General features: G+C 35.4%; 1 protein-coding gene across 1 annotated transcript; it reads left to right on the plus strand.

Moving 5' to 3' along the window:
- The first annotated feature begins 555 nt into the window (after positions 1-555).
- Positions 556-11,802, plus strand: LOC139154242 (vomeronasal type-2 receptor 26-like). The gene is made up of 6 exons (XM_070728670.1): positions 556-758; positions 2,397-2,688; positions 4,202-4,855; positions 6,194-6,421; positions 8,577-8,703; positions 10,892-11,802. The coding sequence occupies exons 1-6, from the start codon at positions 556-558 to the stop codon at positions 11,800-11,802; spliced, it is 2,415 nt and encodes an 804-aa protein (XP_070584771.1).
- Positions 11,803-14,241: the final 2,439 nt, after the last annotated feature.

Raw genomic sequence — 14,241 nt, forward strand, 5'->3', positions numbered from 1 at the left:
GAACGGACCTCTCTCTCTCTCTGCAAACAGGGAGGGATCATTAGCCCCCCAACGCTTTTTCCCCATAGCCCCTCCCCCCACTTTGGGGACTCTCCACATGAACAGAGAAGGGGGTGGAAAAGGCATGGGATCATCTAGATGCCCAGAGCATGAATGGACCTCTCTCTTAAATATGTTGAGTACTGAAACTTTTTGAGAGAACATAGAATTTAAAATTGGTAAATATTCTTCCATCACACTGTAATTTTGAAATAACAATAATTAATGCTGCATGGTGACTTCCTGGTTCATAAGCATTGTCTCAGGATAGGAGGATAAGTGATCAGACAAGTGTACTAATATCACATATTATATTAATATGAACAATGATGTCACATTCCCTTTCATGAGGGAGAGGACAGGCAGAACTACACTGTTAAGATTATTGGTAATTGGATTCTATATGGTTCTGGTTTTCAATCAGAAATCTTGCCATGTGGTGTTTAAAAATCAGTGAGAGGTCAGACTATTTGGAATAAAGCAGGAAGATTCTCAATCATGTTATTTTTGGCATTGATGATAATCCTAGCTGCTGTACTTTATGGCCAGAGAAAGATTCCTCTGGCTAAATGTCCTATTAAAGCACCTATGCCTATTGTCCACAAGTATTACCAGCCTGGGGATTTTATCATTGCTAGCATTACCTCTCAAGTCTACATTTTTTCAAGTCTAGTAAATTTCCAAGAGCCACCTTCTGATGAAAACTTTGATGACCTTTTGTAAGTATTGTAGACTGAAAAATATTTTTTTACGGGTCTAGACAGTTTCTGTGCTACTTATATCATGTAAAAAAAGTATTTAAAAGCTCACAATTCAATGATAAGAAAAGAAAGGAATGACAGATTTTATTTAACACTTTGAGGGTTTTTTTTAAAAAAAATATACGCATCTATTTTTATTGAATATTGCAAATTGTGAAAGATATAGTATCCAGCATTCAGATGTTTCCTATAATTAATTATCTACTAATATGAATGTGAGCCATAATCATATAGATAATATAGATATACATTACATTATATTCTGGAAGACTGAGGAAAAGGAAGCTACTAAAATGCATCCTGGGGGAGGGGGGAATCCTTCTCTGAAAGAAATTGTTTATCTACTATGTCTGTATTCTATCTGCCATCTACCTACCTACCTACCTGCCTGCCTACCTATCCATCCATCCATACAGTAGTGGGATTCAGCCAGTCCACACCACTTTGGGAGAACTGGTTGACAACTTTCTGAGAAGCTTGGTGAAATGGTTGTTGGAAGAAATCATTAGGTAAAAGAACTGGTTGTTAAATTATTTGACTCCCACATCCATCCATCCATCCATCCATCCATCCATCCATCCATTATCTATCTATCTATCTATCTATCTATCTATCTATCTATCTATCTATTTATCTATCTATCTATTCATCCATTCACTATATGACCATCTGACTATCTATCTATCTATCATGAGGAAATATTATTTCACTGAAAGAGTAGTAGATCCTTGGAACAAACTTCCAGCAGACGTGGTTGGTAAATCCACAGTAACTGAATTTAAACATGCCTGGGATAAACATATATCCATCCTAAGATAAAACACAGGAAATAGTATAAGGGCAGACTAGATGGACCATGAGGTCTTTTTCTGCCGTCAGTCTTCTATGTTTCTATGTTTCTATCTATCTATCATTATCATTTATCAATCATCTATATCATCTATCATGTACCTATCTATTTATCTATCACTCTATATATCTACCTATCACCTATTTTTGCCTGTAGTTATCTATATAGAAATAATATATATAAATAATATACAGATATGCCTACAAATATATACAGAATATATTAAAAGGGGGAAAGGGTTGGACAAAGCAAGTTTAATAACATTGAAAGAATTGTAAAAAATAGAAAATAATGCAAATATATATAAGACATAACAAAACCATGTATTACATTTCTGACCTTTTTAAAAAACATCTGCTAATTTGCCATATATTCTTTTTTCTCTCTTTATATCAATCCAAATTGTCCCACATAGGTGATCAGATATAAATGTCATGGTTTTTCTCTGTAGAGCAATTTCTTGTACCAATTATGTAGTGTTTTTTTTACTTATGTTTCTCGGAGACACACAATAGCTTCATTTTGTATTTTTTCTTAATTTATGGAACACTTTCCTACATTTTTATTGTGAATTTATTTCATTAGTATGAATTTATATTGTAAATGTACAAACAAATGAAAAAAACATGTTTCAAATTTATTCCACACAATAAGTCTCCTATTTAAAGGGGTCAATTACTAGAATGAGCATGTCAGGATAAAATTAGTACAAAGATATAAATAATGTGGTATTGTTCATAACCTAGGATGTTCACTCAGAATTACCAGCATATCCTGACTTTGATTTTTGCTGTGAAGGAACTCAATGAAAATACCCAAGTCTTACCCAATATCAGTTTGGGCTTCCATATCTTAAACAGCTACTTTCTGGCAAAGTGGACCTATCTAGCCTCAATGGAACTTCTATCCACTCAAGACAAATTCACCCCAAACTACAAATGTGATATTTGGAATAGGATTATGGGAGTCATTGGGGGACCTACTTCTGAAGTCTGTCTCCATATGACAAACATCTTGAGCACCTATAAGATTCCACAGGTAAAAAATAATAATCCAGGTTTACTATGTTTAAGATTACATAAATAAAAGATAGAAAATCATAATGTTATTAATTTTCTAGATATATTATGAAGCATTGTGAAAATAGTTGATCAATATATAATTAGGTGTGAAAAAAGCTGGCACACTTTATTGTATTTGTAATAAATTAGAATATAGGTAGCCCTCACTTATGGTCATAATTGATCTTAGAATTTCTGTCATGATACATGTAAATTTCCAGTTTCTTCTTAAGCAAGGCTACATATATTTTGCCATCATACATCCATATGTCAGTACCTGTATACATTTTATAATTGCCAAGAAACCCTATTTTAGGGACTTTGAGGAAAAGCTGTGGGAAGTCTTATATATAAAAATATTGCTCTCCATTGATTAAAGACAGAGAAGATACAGTATTCTACAAAATTTGGGACAAATGGTATAAATGGCTACAAAAAATGAGAAGAAATGGGAACAACTAGCTTTTGCCCACATCGCAAAAATGAATTTTACCAAAATTAACATTAAGACTTTTTTTCCTTAACCCAGTCATGCCATAGAATTTATGGACTAGAATTGTTTTGTTAGCCTTTTTTTTTTTGGGGGGGGGGGGGTGGTGTAAATTAGCAGAGTTAATAAACGGTTTATCTATAAGAGATGAAAAAACACATTTATAAAATAAGTTTAATATGTTATATTATTTTCCTTTTTTATTAAGATTATTATTGTTTCTATACTTTCAAAGTTTTATGATACCTTTTTATTATAAATTTAAAATGGAAAGAGATATTAAAAATGTCTGTTCATTATTAAGAAATTTGGTTAATTTATGAAAGCATGAAAAATATAGATATGGCAATCCAGAAGCTAAATATTACATTGTAAATTTACAAAATATAGTAAGGAAAGAAGGAGAGAGCAATTGTTACTTTATTTTACTTTTGTTATTGTAAATTTCTTCTTACTTTTTGCATTTACTTTTCTTTCTTTTTTTCTTCAAATGTGTTCATATCTGTTTTTGATTTCTGTTCTGTATTGTGCATTTGTCAATAAAATTTAATTAATTTTTTTAAAAAAAGAAAAGATTGCTGTCCAATAGCTAAATGTTTTAAGAACAAATAATACTTCCTGAAATACCCGTGGATATAAATATATTAGTTAAGATTTGTCATAAGAAATATTTAAATGATCAGAAAAATCAATTTAAAAAAAGAATGAAATTGTAATGGTCTTTCAAATAAAAGTATAAGAAGATTATACTTTTCATTTACATTGTCTCTGCCCTCTTCTATGGCTCCCCCACCCCAAGATCTTATATGGGTCTTCTCCAATAATAAATGACAAAACCAAAGCAGATTTTCTTCACCAGATGTTTCCAAGTGGGACCTATCACTATTTGTGCATACTTGAGTTGCTACTGCATTTCAAATGGACCTGGATTGGTGTGATTGTTTTTGATGATGACAATGGAGATGTGTTTGTACAGAATATACTTCCCTTATATTCTCAGAAGGGTATCTGTGCAGACTTCTTAGAAGCATTCCCCAAAATATCTTTTTCAGGTGACATTGCTGAAACTGCAATGGAATGGTTTGCAACCTCACGTATTGTCACAGGAAGCCATGTCAATACTGTTATTATACAAGGTGAAATGCAAACAATTAGTGTCTTAAGGACAATTTTCCACTTTTCAAAATTTTATGAAGTAAGAATTGACAGTAGAGTGTGGATTATGACAGCTCAAATGGATTTTGCGTCTCCTGGTTTAATGAGAGACTGGGACATACACTTCCTCCATGGAGCTCTATCTCTTGCTGTTCATACAAATCATCCTAAAGGATTCCAACAATTTCTGAAGGAAAGAGATCCTGCTTCAGAAAATAGAGATGGTTTCATCAGAATCTTCTGGAAAGATATATTTAATTGTGATTTTTCAAATTTCAACCTACAAGTGAGGGATGAGGATATCTGCACTGGGGAAGAAAAATTGGATAATCTGCCTAGCACCTTATTTGATACAAACATGTCTGGCCACAGTTATAGTATCTACAATGCAGTTTATATTATGGCACATGCTTTGTATGCCATAACTTCATCCAAACTGAAAGCTAGAGCAAAGATAAAAAGCACGAGACAACAATATCTACTTGGGGAGCCCTGGCAGGTATCTTCCATGATTGTACTAGAACTAGATTGTAAAGAGATTGCAACATAAAATATTGAGACAAATTATTACCCACTTAAGTGCTTGGAAATAAATATAAAAGAGTCAAAATGCAGTTTTTCTCTTAACTTATAAATAGAGTAGAGTAGAATAGAGTAGAATAGAATAGAATAGAATAGAATAGAATTCTTTATTGGCCAAGTATAATTGTTGTGAGCCGCCCCGAGTCTTCGGAGAGGGGCGGCATACAAATCCAAATAATAAATAAATAAAATAAATAAATTGGACACACAGAGAATTGTCTACACACAGCTACCAGGGACTCAGCTGTATGGAAGGGATTCAGATATTTGCCCAAGCTGCTTCTGGAACCCTTCTGGGTCCATTAGGTGCCCTGGGTGGAACCATGTAATTGTCTCTGACTCCCTGCAGTGAGGGATTGGTGTCTTAAGGAAATGAACTGACCATGCTTATTCCCCTTAACACCAGATCATTATTCCACTATCCTAAGAGAAATACTAAGTCGAGTGTGTCGCCCTGCCCCATAGGTCAGACCCTATACTACTTGGGTCAGGCTCATGATTGCCGTGGAAGCCATTAACTCCTGTGCCACATCTGAGGATTTTATTAGTGTCGGTAGGTTGAAGTCCCCCAGAACCATAAGTCTGGGGAACTCTACCGCAAACCTGGCAACTATTTCTAACAGTACAGGCAGGGATGTTGCAATGTAGCTTTGAGGCAGGTACATTAGCAGCAAACCCAACTGAACCCCACAAGAAGGAATTCACAACCAACAATCTTGAGAGCAGGGATCCTCCAAGGGCTAAGAGTTTTTCGGACAATAGTTGCCATTCCTCTACTCCTTCCCTGATGTCACAGCTGATGAAGAACCTGAAACCCATCTGGGCACATTTTTGAGAGGGGAACACCCCTCTCTTGCCCTAGCCTGGCTCAGCTGATAAAGGGAGGAGAACCTGTGGCTTAGAGGGTAAAAGCAGCCCAAGTTCAAATCCTAAAAGGATATGGCTAGCTGATGAAAACAAAATAGCTTGAAATAGATCTATACTAGTCTCCCTTTATTTCTTTATCAGTTCTTTGCAATTTCTCTATTTCTGTATTTTTCCTTTCATAATTATTCATCTTAACAATAATGGAGAATATTTGTTGCTCAGAGTTTAAATTGGATATTCTTGTTGCTCTCTCAGCTTCTTTGTTTTCTTGCATTTCCTTCTTTTTTCTAACTAGATATCATCATCACTGTTCCTTCATCTGAGTTTTACATTATGTTAAAATTATTATGAATGTTCTCCCTCATTTCTTCTCTACTCTTCAATTTAGCTCCATAGGTTTATAAGAAATACTTTCTTTAAGAACAGTGCTGGAGAAAACATTTCCTTTGATGATAATGGACACATAATTTCTGGATTTGATATTTTTAACTGGGTCACATATGAAAATAATACATTTACAAAAGTCAAGGTTGGATGGGTTGACCCCAACTCATCCTCTTCTAAATGGTTCAACATTGATGATGACTCCATTGTATGGCCCACAAGATTTAACCAGGTATAAAATTTGTGCAGTTTTGGGCATAGCTTGGCCTATATTTCTGAATATTGAAAAATTATTAAGGTTTTCATCTTTTGAAACAATGTAGCCTTATGCTACTTGCATACTTGATCTGTATACTTGATTGAACTTGATCTGCTGTATAGTTTAATGTACAATTATATGGCATTATCTTGAAAACCTTATGAATAACTTTAGAAGAAAAGTTGTTATTCCACTCAAGTATTTCTCAGCCAAAAGGTGGACATTCTATTGTGTGCACTAGAAGAGTGAAATCGATACGTAACAGTAATGGTTGTTCCTGATTTGGCCCAGTTCTGTGAACTGGTAACGCCAGAAGTAGGAGGCTCTGCCCACCTATCCAGGATGCTTCTGGACGTGAACTGTTATACATTTAAAACCTTCCCATCAACCGAGATAGTAAAAGCATCTGCCTGAGGCTTTGGCGCCTGCTGGACAAGTACATACAGTATTTTGCATAGGTTTGAGGATAACGTAAACCACATTATAAATTTATTTTTTTATTTATGTATTTATTTGTCAAACATATGCAGGATAGTAGTAGTTTGTATAAACATAACATAAGTAAAAAGTAATGATAAAAGAGCAATAGGACAGTAGGACAGGGATGGTAGACACAGTGGTGCACTTTTATGCATGCCCCATACAGACCTCTTAGAAACAGGGAGAGGTCGACTATAGACAGTCTAAGGTTAAAGTTTTTGGGGTTTGGGGAATAAATCACAGAGTCCAATAGTTTATTCCAGGCATTGATCACTCTATTGCTGAAGTCATATTTTCTGCAGTTGGATTTGGAGTGGTTTACATCTAGTTTGAATCTATTAAGTACGAGGGTGTTGCTTTGTTTGAAGGTGAAGTAATCATTAAAAGGAATGACATTTTGTTATATGATTTTATGAACTACATTTATATCACATCAGAGGCAACATATTCAAAGGGTCATTCTACTCTTCCAACTAATATCAATGTTCTGGTACACTCCTCCCAAAAATTCACAGGTACAAATTTCAGACACACACACGTTTGAAAATTCAAAACAATGTTCTTTATAATGAAAATTCACTTAAACTAAGCCCTCTTTTGGTATAGCAAAGAGCACTGGTCTCCAAACAAACTGGTAATTTGTACAAATCCCTTATCAGTTCTGTGATACTTAGATTGCAGCTGTGAGGCAATTCACAGTCCTTCTTCTTTCACAAAGTGAAACACACTTTGCTCTGGTTTAATTTCAAAGCAGGGAAAAATCAGCACACAAAAAGTCAAAGTCAGTAAAGCAGTCACGAAACACAATAATCAGATAATCCTCCACAATGGCCAAACCCACAGGCTGTTATTTATAGCACCTCACTAATGACCACAGCCCCACCCAACCACAGGTGGCCTCATTTTCTTTGATAATAATCTCTCAGTTGTTGTTGCCTATGTATCGCTCTCCACATGCCTGGCTGTATCATTAACTCTTGTTCTGAATCCAAGGAGGAGCTAGATAATTGATCTCCTTCTGAGCTGTCTGCCACACTCTCCTCCTCCTTCCTGTCACTCATGTCTTCTTGGTCAGAGGAGCCTTCATCAGCAGATTTCACCTGGAGCAAAACAGGCCTGCAGCATGTGGATGTCTCCCCCACATCCACAGTCCTTGGGGCAGGAGCTGGGGCAGAACTAACCACAAAAATCAATAACCCTACTTAGATACTTAAATCATGTTTGAATTAAATTGGTATAAAAATAAGAACTGGGAGAATTGCCAAGGTGAAAACTCCAGGACTTAGGCTGGGTTATGAGGAAAAAATATTGGAGAACAATAGCAGAAAACTTCCATGCTGTCGTTGAGGAGCTTAGATTGATATTATATAGAATGAGGCCATTATCTTCTATAATTGGCCAATATTTGAGATAAATTTTACCTGGTTGATGCTCATTGCTTAGTGTTCAGATCCAAGATGAATACTATTTGGAAATGCTTGCCACAATACCTACACAGCATGTAGACAGTGATAACTATAACAGTCATCTGACAATATCACACTCTCAAATGATAAATATACAAAATACCTATGGTTTAATAAAATGAATGTCCATGGCAGGGCAAAGCTACCAAACTGATTCCTTTATTTTTCATCTATTCATTCAGAGAAGACCCCAATCCCTGTGTAATGACTATTGTCATTCTGGTTCAAGTAAGGTCAAAATAGAAGGAAAGCCATTTTGCTGCTATGACTGTTTTTCATGTCCAGAAGGAAAGATTTCAAATCAGAAAGGTAATGGGTTTTCCCCAGTTTATAGATACTAATCCATTAAAACCTATGTGGAATAATTCCAGAATGTAATGTATGTGTTGTATTATAGGATATTTTACAAAAAGTTTGGGATGAGCAAAATGTAGTAAGTACAGTGATATCTCGACTTATGAACTCGTCATACAAACTTTTCAAAATACGAACCCAGGGTTTAAGATTTTTTTGCCTCTTCTTCTTATTTTCACCTTACAAACCCGCCGCCGCTGCTAGGATGCCCCGCCTATGGACTTCCGTTGCCAGCTGAAGCGCCCGTTTTCACACTGGTGGGATTCCCCTGCAGCATCACAAAACCCGTAGGTGGGGCTTCCCATGGAGGGGAGCCTGAGGGGAATCCCACCAGTTTGAAAACAGATGCTTTGGCTGGCAATGGAAATCTGGAGGTGGGGTTTTCCAGCGAGGAAAGCCTCCGTGAAATCACAGCATTTGAGATGCTGCGATTTCGCTGAGGCTTCCCTCACTGGGAAACCCCACCTCCAGACTTCCATTGCTAGCTGAAGCACCCATTTTCACGCTGGTGGGATTCCCCTGCTGGGATTCCCCTGCAGCATTGAAAAATCCGGAGGTGGGGTTTCCCATGGAGGGGAGCCTGAGGAGAATCCCACCAGCATGAAAACGGGCGCTTCGGCTGGCAAAGGGGTGAATTTTGGGCTTGCACGCATTAATCGCTTTTCCATTGATTCCTATGGGAAACATTGTTTCATCTTACGAACTTTTCATCTTACAAACCTCATCCTGGAACCAATTAAGTTCGTAAGACAAGGTATCACGGTACTTTATTTCTTCTCTAATTAACTGCCACAAAATAAAACTGCCACAAAATAAAAATAAAACATAGATTCTGGAAACTTAAGGAAATTTAACATCAGCTCTACAAAGAAACTCTTCATTAAATCCTGTTGACTTCTATTATGATCAGCATTGTGTTTGTAGTTCTGCTCTAACTTTGTCACGAAAGACTCTATCTAATAAAAAACTGCTGGCGCTTTCAAATCACATGCATATTCTAATTTTCATGAATTAATATTAATGCTTTGCATCTCCTCCATTTTTAAATTAGTCAAACTACTGTAGATGCTGTATGGTAAATCAGCAATTGTGAGCTAATCTCCAGTTTTAAACAAACTCATTAAAAAACTGGTGAGATGAATTTGTTTTAATAATTTGCCATCCCCCAGAATCTGTTTGTGTCTGCTATTTTGAAAATGGTAATGAATATTTATGATGAGCTATAATTTCATTATCCAACATTTCTAATGAAAAACGGTCATTTAGATTTTTGTGCCTTTACAACACACCTTTTCCTTATTGCATATACTGTATGTGTTTATATCTTGCTTTATTTTAAATTATTTTTAAAATAGAATAGAACAGAATGGAATGGAACAGAACAGAACAGAATAGAATACTTTATTGGCCCGGTGTGATTGAACATACAAAGAATTTGTATTGGTGCATATACTCTCAGTGTACGTAAAAAATATTCATGAAGAATCACAAGATACATATACTTTGTGATAGTCATAAGATTTAATAACAACAACAATAACAACAACAATAATAATAATTTATTAGACTTGTATGCCACCCCTCTCCGAAGACTAGGGGTGGCTCACAAAAGCAAAATAATCAATAAAATTGCTAGGAACTAAATAAATCTATAAATTATAAAGATACCAGCAACAAGGTTATAGTCATAGGTGGAAGGAAATAGGTAATAGGAAGAATGAAGAATAATAGTAATGCAGTGTTAGTAAACCGTTTGACAGTGTTGTGGGATTTAGTAGAGTGATGGCATTCAGGAAAAAACTGTCCTTGTGTTTAGTTGCTCTGGTTAATTTTTATTTGATCAGTTCAAATTTATTGAATTAATCAAATTTAAAAAAACAGAAAACATAATTCAAAAACTTAGTTTAAATTCAGATATACGACCTGTCAGATATGGTTTATTAATGCCTTCAGTTCTGTGTGTTCACCAATACAGGGCGAGATAATAACTTTATAATTCCCAGACAGCTTCCTATTAAACTATTAACCATGGCTCATTCTGCTAAATTTCTTACTTCTTTCAATAATACTTCATCAATACTTCTACATTATAATAATAGCAATGTATTCATTCATTTGTTCATTCATTCATTTGTTTCCATAGACATGGATGATTGTTTACCTTGCCCAGAAGGACAGTATCCAAACAACAACCATGATTCATGTCTTCCAAAACATATCATTTTCCTCTCTTACAAAGACCCATTAGGGACTAGTTTGGCCACTACTGCACTAATCTTTGCTTGCATTGCCACTGTGGTACTTGGGATCTTCATCAAATACCAGGATACTCCCATTGTCAAGGCCAACAATCGGAACATCACCTACCTTCTCCTTGTCTCCCTTGTGCTCTCATTTCTTTGCAGTTTATTATTCATAGGACAACCTGAAAAGGTGACCTGCCTTTTGCGACAAACTGCTTTTGGGATCATCTTCTCAGTAGCAATTTCTTGTGTATTGGCTAAAACCATCATTGTGATTTTAGCTTTCATGGCTTCAGTGCCAGGATCCAAGATGAGGCGATGGATTGGGAAACAGTTAGATAATTACATTGTTGTTTCTTGTTCCCTCATTCAAGTCATTGTTTGCACCATATGGCTTATAACCTCACCTCCACATCCAGAAGCTGACATGAACTTATTGGAAGATGAAATAATCCTAGGATGCAATGAAGGCTCTACTATCATGTTTTACTGTGTCTTACTCTACCTGCTTTTCCTTGCCATTGTTGGTTTCAGTGTGGCTTTTCAAGGCCGGCATTTACCAGACAGTTTTAATGAGACCAAGTTCATCTTCTTCAGCCTATTGTGTTTTTGCAGTGTCTGGATATCTTTTTTTCCAACATATCTGAGCACCAAGGGGAAATATATGGTGGCTGTGGAGATCTTTTCCATATTATCTTCCAGTTCAGGGTTACTTGGTTGCATCTTTTTCCCCAAATGCTTTGTTATTCTACTAAGGCCTGATCTGAATACTAAAAAACAGCTAATGAGAGGCAAGAAAAAAGAAATATAATTCCATGACCTGTTCAGTAAATGTCTTCAGAGAGGGGCAGCATACAAATCTAATAAATTGAATTGAATTGAATATTGACTAAAGATCACCCAGAAAATGGAACTAGTGCAGAATGAAACCATAGCAAGTCATGGGAATTATTTCTTTTTTTATTAAAAAGTTTTTTAGTTATAAAACATTTTAAAAACATAACATATACAAAACAAAGTGACACAGTATAGATGGATAACAAAAAGAAAAAGGTACATGATGATCCATTCAGTATATACATTGGTTATTCCCTTTTCCCCTTCTATTAATTTTCCAATACAGTATCTATTTAATAAAGGTTCAGTAAATTTAAAATTTCTCCCTCATCCTTTCTAGTCTTTAATCTTGGTTCTCTTCTCTATCGAATTACATAAGTTTCAAAGTAATCTGTATCCAATGTATCCTTTAACTTTAACATCAGTTTGTCCATTTCTGCACATTATAAAATTTTAAATAAGGTTTCTTCCTCTGTAGGAACATCTTTGTTTTTCCATTTTTGTGCATATGCTATTCTTGCTACAGTTAGAATATGTAACATTAAATATACTTTACTTTTCTCAAATTTGCTGGTGGTTATTCCTAACAAAAGTAATTCTGGGTTCAGATTGAAGTTCATCTCTAGGATCTCCCCCGGGCCTATACAGTTTATGCACATGGTATGTTTGTGTGTATGGTTTTGCTTTTTAATAAGGGGTTTTTAGGGACTTTTAATTATTAGATTTGTTCTACATTGTTCTATTATTGTTGTGAGCCACCCCGAGTCTATGGAGAGGGGAGGCATACAAATCTAATAAATAATAATAAAATAATAATCTCTCCCAGCTATTGTCTAATATTATCCCAATAATCTTTGTGACATTCCCACCACATTTTTATTTTATTTTATTTATTTATTTTGTCAAGTACATATTGAGAGTATACAAAGATATAACAATGTTTATATACATGATACTAGTAAGAGAGAAACATTAGGACAGGGGATGGTAGGCACGCTGGTGTACTTATGCACGCCCCTTACTGACCTCTTAGGAATCAGGTGGGGTCAACAGTGGATAGTCTAAGGGTAAAGTTTTTGGGTTAGGTGATGATACTACAGACTCAGGTAGTGAGTTCAATGCATTAACTACATAGCTACTCAAGACTAGATATGCACGCTCCTTACTTCCTCAACACCAACCACAGCTAATCTCAAATGTAAACTGATGAACTCAAGAAGCATCTAAATACCTGAACTCCTTCTCTTACCAAAAACTGCTAAATTTGACATCATATTTATCTGTGAAACATGGTTAAGTGAATCTGACTCTGTTATCACAGTAAGAGACTAACAAATTTACCAATCTGACCATGAAACCCGCAGAGGAGGAGGTTACCATCTTCTATAAGAAATCACCCAACCTAAAAAAAGTGCAAGTTAAACAAGAACTTTATCTTCCTGAAACCATCATCTGTGAACTGACCTTAGATACCACACTTTGCTTCCTTCTATGTTATAGAACCCCAGATTATGATATCACGCATGTGAAAAAACTAACTTTATTACTAAGGTGGGCTACCTCCTACCCACATCCTCTTATAGGAGACTTAAACCTACCACATATAAACTGGACCCTAAATGAATGTACCGCTGAACCCATATATTCAACCCTTTACAATGCTATTAATAGTCTAGATCAACTAGTTATTGACAACACTTGACTTAACAATTGTCTTGACCTCATCTTCTGCAATAGTCTACACTCAATTTGTGGACTACAAATAAAAGAACACTTTTCTAACAGTGACCAAAGCATAATAGACTTTAACTTAAACATATGCCATGACAGAAACCATCTTAATGAACCAATTATAACATAAAAAAGGCCAACTATGACCTCATCCAAGCCTACCTCACATTTCTTGACTGGCATACAATATTCTCTGACTCCATCACTCCTGAAGACTACTACAATATATCTTTACTTGAAATCCAAAGAATCATTAAATTATACACATCACTAATATTCACCGAAACTAAGAAAAATAAATTACCCATAAAAATAAGAAAGCGCCAACTCCAAAAAAATATCTCTTTGATGAAAAAATAAAACAGGCTACATTGCAAAATTTAAAAGCTGCTACAAAAATTTGTGTAAATAAAGACTGAATGTACCAATTATCACACCAACCAAGAAATAAACCTTCTACGTACAAAATCCACTTGTGTCTTCTATAATTTTGTAAACAATCATCTCAAAAATGCTAGATCCATCCTACCCTGTAAAGGACCAAATGATAAAGATTATTATGATGAAACAATTAAAGCCAACCTATTTAACACATTCTCCAGCTCAGTCTTTGTAAACAGCAATGGCTTATGCCCAACATTTCCTACCAGAATCAGCTTCAACTTCTGGATGGATTTCCCGC

The sequence above is a fragment of the Erythrolamprus reginae genome, chromosome Z, assembly GCF_031021105.1.
Source record: "Erythrolamprus reginae isolate rEryReg1 chromosome Z, rEryReg1.hap1, whole genome shotgun sequence".
Lineage (NCBI taxonomy): Eukaryota > Metazoa > Chordata > Lepidosauria > Squamata > Dipsadidae > Erythrolamprus > Erythrolamprus reginae.